The sequence below is a fragment of the Hirundo rustica genome, chromosome 1, assembly GCF_015227805.2.
Source record: "Hirundo rustica isolate bHirRus1 chromosome 1, bHirRus1.pri.v3, whole genome shotgun sequence".
Lineage (NCBI taxonomy): Eukaryota > Metazoa > Chordata > Aves > Passeriformes > Hirundinidae > Hirundo > Hirundo rustica.
This window is the reverse complement of record NC_053450.1, coordinates 141,828,510-141,838,697: the sequence shown is the minus strand read 5'-3', so window position 1 is coordinate 141,838,697 and position 10,188 is coordinate 141,828,510. Positions and strand designations below refer to the sequence as shown.

Genomic DNA, 10,188 nt, shown 5'->3' with positions numbered 1-10,188 from the left:
TTTCTTTCTGTCAGCCTGCTCCCTGACTGCTGGGCCAAGAAGAGCCATGCAGGGTGAGCCTGAGGAAGAAGCAGGTGCAGACATCAGCTTTGGCACAGGGCAGCTGATGGACTTTTCATCTTGTGACAGAAGAACAGGTCATAGCACAGTGGAGTGTCATTAAAACTACACATCTCGTGTTCGCTGCTCTTTCCCAACATTTCATTTATCTCTAAAAGACAGAACCAAAGGCTTTACGCTTTTGCTTTCCCCTTTTCTTTTCATGTGTGAAACTTACTGTCCTTGAAACTGCTTTGCCATTAATTTAGAGAGGGGTCACAAAATCACAAATCCCACAGGGCCGCAGCTGGGCTGCTGCTGCTCCCCTGGGGCTTGGACTCCATCACAGCTGCCCAGGCAGCTCCACGCACACAGAGCTTCCTCACTGCTGGAATCTCACTGCTGGGGCTGGGAACGGCGCCCACATCCTCTGAGCACCTCTGGTTTCAACATGAGTTTGCTCAACTAAATGTAGACACAGTTGAAGCACCGTTTCTGTGCTTTTCAAACAGACAACAGATGGTGTTACAAAGTCACAAACACCAAAGACATCAATGAGCTTAACAGATGCAAAACTCAATGCACCAATACATTTTGAAGATAAAAATGTTAGTAACGTAGTGTAAGCAATGGATATAAATTTTCTCCCCCAAAACAATGACATTTCCTTGGACTTTACTTTCTATCCAAGTTCCTGGCACTCTACATTCGGCTGTCACTTAACATGAGTGGGTTTATTAAACCTTGGGTTTATTAAAATTCTCTGTTCTAATACTAAAGACAACAAAATTTCCCCATTTCAACAAATGTCTCACTGGGTTTATTACCACAGACGTCTTGGGATATGAAAAATATGGAAAATCTTAAAATAGTTTCAAGAAGGTGTGTTTCATTACCTAAAAGAGAGCAGAGACAGTTTTACCTGTGAGAAATTCTGAACCACCTGATTAATTCTGTTATGATAATAACTACATGTCAATATTATGAATGCAACATAAATAGTTGGATATTTTCAAAACATCTTACTCATTTTTAGCTCAATGGAATTATGAAGGTAGAAGTTTACTTAAAAGTGCAATATTCGTATACTGTACAGCAAAATGCACAGGAAGTGAAATGATTAATATACGGGAGAAATACTTTGTGTGTATTAATGCTGAGACAATAAGACTGAGAAATACCCAAAACTTAGGTATGTGAATATAAAGTAATTTAAATGATGTTCATAAACCCACCCCCCATATTAACAACTGAAATCCCATTTTAGGGATCATTAAAAAACAGAACTTTGCTTAAAGAACAGTCTGTAAACCTTGCTTGAACTGCAAAACATTGTAAACATGCATATATAATAAAATTTTCAAGTCTTTATACTTACGTAAGTAATGTTGGCACTGTATCTTTGGAAAGTTCAACAGCAATATATACACCAGCCTTTCCATGGACAACTAACTCATTACAGAAAACAGTCGTGGACTTATTTCATTTAAAAGCAGTCTTATTGAAAAATAGCATTAAACAGTATATTAGATAGGTACAGCAAAATAAAAAGAACCAAAAGAACAACCCACTTTATTTTGAAAACTCAGTTGTTCTCCTGACAGTGGTAAATCAATGAACTAATGTAGCAATCCCTGGGTCTGCACACAGTTCAAACGCTTCTTTCACTTCCATGCTCCTTATGTACCACTGAAACTCAGGACTGACACCAAAGCAGGAGCTGTGTCTCAGTAACTTTTCATAGAAACAATTTAAATGCACTTCCTACATTACCAGAATAATGACAGTAAGTCAGACTTGTTGACGCATTTTATTGTGAGATGGGGAGTCTGGTAAAAAACTAGAAAATGACCATGATGTAACAAGGAACTTAAAAATGAAGTTTCAGATTTGTAACATACATACATGAATACAGGAACAAATTGGCACAAAAATGTTAAACATTGTTCCCAACACTGTTTTATAAGATTATTCTAATTTGGCTTACTAAGGAAATGAGAGTTTTATGGTTAGACTAATCTCTTAATAAAACTGCAGAGCATCATGCTATTAGTCACACAGTGAATTTCAAAATTTAAGAGCTTTATATTAAAAACTGGGTAAAGGTAAAATGAATTGATTGCAATTGTAAAATTAATACATTCCCATTTTAATTCTTCTGTTCTACAGTCCAAGGCAAGTATAAATGTTAACATAACACTGTTAAATCAAATCTCAATGCAAGAGAACCGATTGCATCTCTACTTTAAATCTTATCAACTTTCCAAATTTTCATACTAAAATATATTATTGTATTAATACAAACTACAGTATTATACACTACACTGTGTAATAAATAAAGAAATATAAAAATAAGACACATAAATATAAAAGTTTTCTAAAACTAAAAAGGTACATATGTCAGTAAGAAGGGTATTAATACTGCCAGGTTTGAAGACATACAGTACAAAATGTTGCACAGATCTATAAACTAAAAGAAATAAAATAATACTGATAGGTAAAAATCAGCTAACATTGTTAATAAATGGGGTCCATAATAACTAACATTTGAAAATACTTATGAGCCAGATAACATGTCATGTATGTGTCTGAAATTAAAGTAAACCAATAAAGCAATAAAGCAGATTAGAAAATTTCCCTTGTAATTATTGTAGAGAAATTCTGCAAGTCAGGTATTAACCCAAAATACCACCAAATAATTAAATAACGAAATATACCAGTGTTCTTACTTCTCTGATGGCTGAGTGTTTTTTCCCCATGAATAGTTTAGAAGTTTGATACAAATCAACAAATGCTAGTTATTGTAGGCCACACATTGGATAAAGGCTGTTCAGAGCCTTTGTAATACTGATAAATGGCACTTACAGCACATAGGTCTTGCATAAGGCCAAAGGAGATACAAAGCTTCATATCATATCCTTCATATTGTTACTACATACTCAAAACACAATTACAAACACTGTTTTTGACAACTTTCCTGTCCTTACCAGTATTAACACTGTTAGTCCCTGCAATCAGAACTCAACGACAATCTTCTCAACTACATTTTTAACCACATGAGTAAGAAACTTCAGTTCTTCTATCATCTTCTTTCTTAAGGCTAACAATACACTTTAAATGATAATATGCTCTACTACAACATCTAATGTCATAAACTGCTACCTTCTAGGTTGAATTTACAAAGGTAGCCAAGCGCTGTTTGCAACTGCATTACACGTCTCTGCCAAAGGGAATTTTGTAGTGCAGAAGTTCTCACATTGTAAAACATAAGAAAATACTGAAGTGGATTTAGGAAATGTTTTACCATTAAAAAAAAAAAAAATCATATAAATCTCTCCCAATTGTACAGTTTAAAAATTAATCAACTTAAGAATGAAAATTAATACTGATAAAACAAACAATGCCAGATGCTTGTCTAATAATCAGGTTTCCTACAACCTGTTAAATCTTTGCTTCCAGAGTCACTGTATTTTTCTAATCTGCTTCATGTTATAAACTTGTTCCTAACTTTGAAAACTGTGTGAAAAATTACTAAGTTTGAGGTTCAGGCACACCTGGATTTCTTTTTTTTTTTTTTCTTTTCATTTTTTTTATATATATATTTTTTTACACAGTAGTGAACAGAAATCACAGTATGCAGGCTACTGCGTTTCCATGAAAAGCATGTATAATATAGAAGGAACTTAATTACCAATTTTTTTTTTCCTTTTAGAAAAAAACTAGCATGTAAGCTTTATTCGTTATTTTCTTCTGACACCTGCCCATTATTTTGTATAACTTCTGGTTCTGCATTGCTTGCTTGATTTACAGCTTCATCATTCTCGTTACCTTCAGTTTTCCCGTCTTCCTCTTCTACTGCCGCTTCTTCTTCTGCATCCCCTACTTCTTGTAGTTCCCTACACTCTTTTTCTTCCTGAAGTCCCTCTATGTCTTTTTCTTCTTCCTCCTCTTCCTCTTTTTCACTGTATTCCTCCTCTTCCCTGGTTAGGCTCTCCCTCTCATCCGAGTCGATCTGCGAGGGGGATGCCCTGACCACCACGTGCTCGCTGCTCAGGATCTCCGGGCCCATCTCCTCGGGCTCGGCGCTGTCGCGCTCCTCTGTCTCCCTTTTGCAGTAGGAGTAGCGATGGTTCATGTGTTGAGAGTAAGACCCCGAGTGTGAAAACCTCTTTCCACACTTGTCACATTGGTAGGGCTTTTCCCCAGAATGCAGTCGCATGTGTTCAATCAAATGGTGTTTGTGTTTAAATGCTTTTGTACAGATTCCACACTCATGAGGTCTTTTACCTGTAAAATAAAGCACAAACAGTTGGGCGTCTTGTAGCTGAAGTTTTAAAAATGTACACTTCTGTTTGCATTGTAAAATGCTGTTGGTGAACATATTAGCATCTATTATATTTTATGTAACAGGATGTTCTACTCCATGCATTATCAGCCCGAGTTTCTCTCCTAAACCCAAAGGAGGAAGGCGCAAGAGTACATTGTCACCATCACTACAGTAATTTTTAAGTTTTTTTAGGAAAACTCATCATAGGAGGATAAAGAGATTCTCATATATAACTTCCAGCACAAAAAAAGTGCAAATATAAATTAGAAAAGGAGACATTTTTCTTGCATAAACTATTTTCAATTGAAATAATTTTAACTTTTCTATACTGATGGCAATTTAAAATCAACTGAGCTTTTACACTGGTTTTTGTGTACCTGCCATGATAAAGGTAAAAGGAAAGTAATTCTAAAACCTAGGTTGAACGCTTTATGTATAAAACTTGCTGACTACACGCGTATTTACATGAAAAAATCTGTTTCACTTAATGTGATTCTGTTGTTTTTCAGCTATTGTCTTGTTTTTAGAGTCTCTTATATAAATGTATCAGGAGCATAGCAGTTTAATTTTGATTTTAACATTTGAAGTTGCTACACACAACAACTTCACAGTCTTAGCTCAGACATAAAAGACAAAAGCAGTAAGACATCAGGTTTTTGGTCACACTACACAGATGGCCAGCACATCCACTTCATCTCACGCTAAACAAGCAACAAAGAGGGTGTTTGTATCACTTCCGAAGAAACAAGTGATAGGACAAGAGGAAATGGCCTCAAGTTGTGCCAGGGGAGGTGTAGATTGGAAATTAGGAAAGGTTTCTTCACCAAAAGGGTTGTCAAGCACTGGCACAGGCTGCCCAGGGAAGCAACTGAGTCACCATCCCCAAAGGTATTTAAAAGACAGGCAGATGTGGCACTTTTGGGACATGTTTTACCAGGGGATTTAGCAGTGCTGGGTTAAAGGTTGGAGTTAATGATCTTAAAGGTCTTTTCCAACCTAAATGACTCAATGATTTTGAACATTACATTGAACTTAAAACTGGTGGGGGAAGAACAATTATGGTAGAAAAAGGAGGAGTTAAAAGAGTCTCAACAGGATAGGTATGAAATTAGATACCCTTAATGAATACAACTTGAGAAACTTGATCAAGACAAAAAAAGATTTGTTATGCTTTTAATTTTATATATGAGATAACATTAAAATGATAATATGCAGAAATATAATTAATACAATAATTCAGCTACTCTGTGAACCAAGAAAGTAGAGCAGCATGAAGGGAGTAGCCAAACTAAAGAGTTTATTTTATGGATGTGGGGAAAGAGAAGGTAACAGAGCCAGCAAGAAAGGAAAATATAATACAAACCCCAATATATTGGCACCTAACCAATTAAAAAAAAAAAAAAAAAAAGACATCACAGAAGAAATAAGAGAGCAAGAAGTATTAAAGAATCCTAAAGATACCAGAACTGGAGCCAAAAGGAACAACTATGAGAAATTAAAAATAAAAGTCAAAGCCAAAAGGGTGTTCTCTAGTGGTTATATTCTATGTCTATTGAATACCTGAAACTGTTACTTCAGGTCAGTATAAATGTGGCTCAGTTTGAAAATCCTTCATGCCAGATAGGCATGCTGCTTTTCATGTACAGTATCAAATACATATACAATCCTTTTCCCCCCAATTTTTTTTTTTAAATTTTATATATATATATATTTTTAATTCATAACCAGACAAGGTAAATTAGAAGTAATATATCCTGTTATAGGCTGCAGCTCACAGAAGATTATCCACAAGCCAGATGCAAAAACTTCCCTTTTTCTATTTAGGGTTTAGGTCTAACAAATTTAAAGACAGAAATGCTGTTCTGTCAAACAAATATACAAAATAGAGGTTTCTAAAGAAAGCTTAGCACGGGCAGTAAGGACTGCTACACTTCCCTAAGCTGTACAAGAACTGGATTCCAGCTGGGATTATCAGTTACACGTTACCAAAGAAATAACTGTCGGAAAAGTCTTTTCCTAGTACATACCTGTGTGTTCATACTTATGTCTCAATAATGAGCTGCTCTTCTGGAATATTTTGTCACATAAATCACATGCATACATCCCATTTTCTGTCTTTCTCATTTTTTTCTTTGGGGGTGTTGAATCAGAATCGTTTTGATCTTCTACATTGGATATTCCTTCTGAGCTAGTGTCTTGCCTTTCATCCTTCAGAAAAATTACAAAAAAAAGTTAAGTCCAATAAAAGAAGTCACCCACATAAACTGAAGCTGCTACTCTCATTCAATTCCATAAATAACCAAACAAAATTGTTTAGATTTCCACAGTCAAAAAAAAAAATCCTTTACTGCATTGTTCTGCTTTGCAGTCCCTGCCACCATCCAGCTGTAGAACCCTCACTGGGACTGGCTATAATCACATCCAAATCTGACTGTTGGCCAGGGCTAAGCTACGCTGGCATGCCGTATTTTAGGGGCCATAAAATAAATGCAATATTACAGAACTGTAAAGCACTTCAGTAAGTGGAAAGTGCAAATTTGCCACCTAACTGCACTTTTCAGCTAATGCTGTTGACCCACCTTCTGCGGCCTCACAGATTTGATGAAGTTAAAAAACTGTTTTTGCTGAAGTTTTCACAAAAAAGCTATTTAAGTTATCCTTTGAATTTGCATATTTGACTACCCTCTTCCTCATGAAACTACCACAACCACTGCTTAACCCAAAATTTAGGGGACTTCAAATAGTTTCATTAGTAAATAGTTTCAAAAATATAATTGTTATGTATTTCTAAGCATTTTAAGTGCTAAAGCTTCCCTGTAAAAGCACAGTATTTTCTACTGACATCAGCAGCATCACTCCACACATATTTTATCACATATTATTAAATCTGAATATAAAAGTGTACATATTAGCTACATGTACATGTTAACCTCAAACTTTTAATATAAGCAGCCTTGTAACTCTTCAAGGGTCCTCAGTCTCTGGAAATACAGAAGCCTGATTAAAATGCTAGACAGCCAATTTCTAAGATTCAAGTAGAAACACTCAACCACTTTTCTGTTTTGCCCTGTCCCTACCTCTATGTGCACAGGTGATTCTCATGAGGACTGACCCCGATTAGATCACCCAGGGAGGAACAAGCCAGGATACAGGAATGGCAGATGAAGATAAATACCTCCCTGACTTTCAACTGAGAATATATCTGCATTTTGTTTAAAGTGCCATTATGGTGTAGGATGAATTCAGCTACTCTGCAAATCAAGGAAGCAGAGCAGCATGAAAGGAGTAGCCAAAAGTTCCAAAGAGTTTATTTTTCTGAATGTGGGCAAAGAGGAGATACAGAGCCAGCAAAAGACAGAAGCCATGGTTTTATTCTGCTTTTTGATCGGAAGCATTAGATAGTCTTTAAAATAGTGAACACTAATGTCCTAGAAGATTAAATATGGAGAATAACTGAGCTGATAGAACAACAGTTTCTATTAGCCTGGCCTCAATCTGCCTGAGCTAACTTTGCAGAGGGCACAACAGTAATATCTATTACCCATTTCCAATCGAGACAAATAAGCCTGATAGCTTGTATTTATATTTTTATTTATTTTGCCTCGATAGTTTTCTGTTAGTTCAGCACAGATACAGATTGAAAACATCATACATACATCATGTAGGAATATGGGGACTGAAGTACCTGATTTCCATTGGCTTGGGTCTGTTTTGGTGGTGTCTCATGAACTGCAGGATTAACTGTAGTAGAGTATGTATAAGCCACCTGTGGAATCAAAATGGTTTGCTTATTGGCAGCGAGAGCTCTCAAGCAGGGAACACTGTTCTGGTCAGCAATGGCAACAATTGTAGGTAACTGGGCAGTGACTGTAGGTATAGCAATATTTATGGGATTGGCACTTGGTGGGATTACATTTACAATAGGATCAGAGTCTGTAACACTGTTGTCCTTTTGTGGTTCTTTTTTTGCACAAGTTAAGTTCAAAGGTTCTTCTTGGACAGAATAAACACTGTTCTGGTAAACACTAGTTATGGTAGATCTTTCCAACAGTTCTCCATGTTGCTTTGGTAGCGAAAGGTCAAGAGGTTCTATTTGTGGCTCTTCTTGTACACCCTCTGCTGTGTACGTGTAACCCTGTGAATTTCTTGATGAAGAAAGGTTTAGTGGTGATGCAGATGGCGTGCTACTGTGTGAACCATTCAGAGTTGAAGCCCCTGGTAAAGTCTGAGATTTCGTTGTACTGACAGGATTTTGTGAGTTATTTGTGCTGTTCTGGGGTTCGCTCACATTTGTAGTTGCTGCTTGATCATCATTGTCTGCGGGACTGCTTAATTTAACTTGTTCAGGAGAAGATGGTCCAGAAGACTGCACAGAAATTTGTCCAGCTTGCATTTTTTCAAACCACTTTTTTACCACATCCAGTGGTAGGTTTACGGAATCTGCTATTTTTGAAAGTTCTTCTGCGCTTGGTTGTGCATTTAATGCATAATACGCTTTTAGGAGCGATAGAAGGTTCTTTAAAGGTGGCTGACCAGGAGACAAGCTGTTCTCCCCGGTTTCTGATGGGACAGGGGACTCGGGTTTCTCAGCTTCTGTTCCACTGGGCTGGGGAAGCTGAGGAGGGCTTTTTGTTTCATAGTGCTTTAATTCTTGAAGTGCATTAAGATCTCCTGGACAGTCATCACAAAGAAGACAAGTGCTATCGTTGGTCTCTCCTTCAAAATTCTTATCTTTCTCAGACTTCACTGTGAGATCTTCTGGTAATTTCTCATTTTTGCAAGTATTTGCAGGAACAGAGCTTTCTTTTTTTAGATTTTGTGGAACAACCTGAAGCTGACTTGGCTGCTCCAAGCTGTAGTTGATGATAATTTTGGTTGTCCCGTCTTGGTCAACCAAAGGAAGACTGATAGCTGAAATGAGGGAATGGCCAGCTTGTTGTATAGATGCATTGTTGATGGTTTCTTGTTCTTTGGACGCAAGATTAGCATGATTGTTTTCCAGTACTTGCCTTATTACATTACCATCCACTGCGACTTTCAGTACATTTTGAATGTCACTTAAATTGATGCTTATGGGAGACACCAGACCTACTGTTGGTAGAACAACAGCTTGCACCACACCCTGAGGAGAACTGGTTGCCTGCAAAGGGCTACCACCACTAAAAACCCCATTCTGCAAAGGGGTCGAACAATTAATTCCTGAAGCAACCACTATGGGCTTGAATTCATAATCCACAGGTTCAGTTTTAATTTGGTTAAGAGGAAGCTGCTCTTGCAAGGGTTTATTTTCTATCTTTTGTCGTATCTGTGGTCTTGCTGGGCTACCTGGTGATGCAGAAAGGGAAGGGGAGGAGCACTGAGACATCTTGAGCCCTGATCGGGCTCGACCATTCACGGGCATCAAACCAATACACTTCTTACTGCTTATGTGTGAACTGTATGAACCAGAATGGGAAAAACGTTTCTTGCAGTTTGGGCACTCATATGGCTTCTCTCCTAAAGATAAGAAAATAAAAAAGGCATATGCAACAGTTAACCAGGTTACGGCGTAACTTCATCAAACAATAATTACATCATAATGACCTCTCAAAGAGTCCTAGGGAAAAAAAATCTTATCTAGTAAATTGAACAGTAAGAGTATAGCTCTGAGCCAAGGCTCCTTTAATAAGTTTGTAATCCACTAGTAGATATAGGATGGAGCCCACACGATCATGTGTTCCAGTATTTCTCTATTGACAATTACAGATTTCATTGAACTCCATTAAAATAGTACCACCACTAACTTCTAACTTCTTATATAACATTTCTTACAACTTTTCTAA

At 37.0% G+C, this 10,188-nt stretch overlaps 1 protein-coding gene across 3 annotated transcripts in view; it reads right to left on the bottom strand.

Annotated features, from left to right (window-relative positions):
* Positions 1–1,833: 1,833 nt before the first annotated feature.
* The window catches only part of ZEB1 (zinc finger E-box binding homeobox 1), a 123,107-nt gene continuing 114,752 nt past the window's right edge, over positions 1,834–10,188 (bottom strand). For all 3 annotated transcript variants that reach the window (XM_040066724.2, XM_058421398.1, XM_040066732.2), the window contains exons 7-9: positions 8,052–9,862; positions 6,394–6,574; positions 1,834–4,326 (exon numbers count right to left, since the gene is read on the bottom strand). In XM_040066724.2, the coding sequence (XP_039922658.1) occupies positions 3,773–4,326; positions 6,394–6,574; positions 8,052–9,862 (2,546 nt within the window). In that variant the 3' untranslated portion in view covers positions 1,834–3,772. The remainder of the gene's footprint in view (positions 4,327–6,393; positions 6,575–8,051; positions 9,863–10,188) is intronic.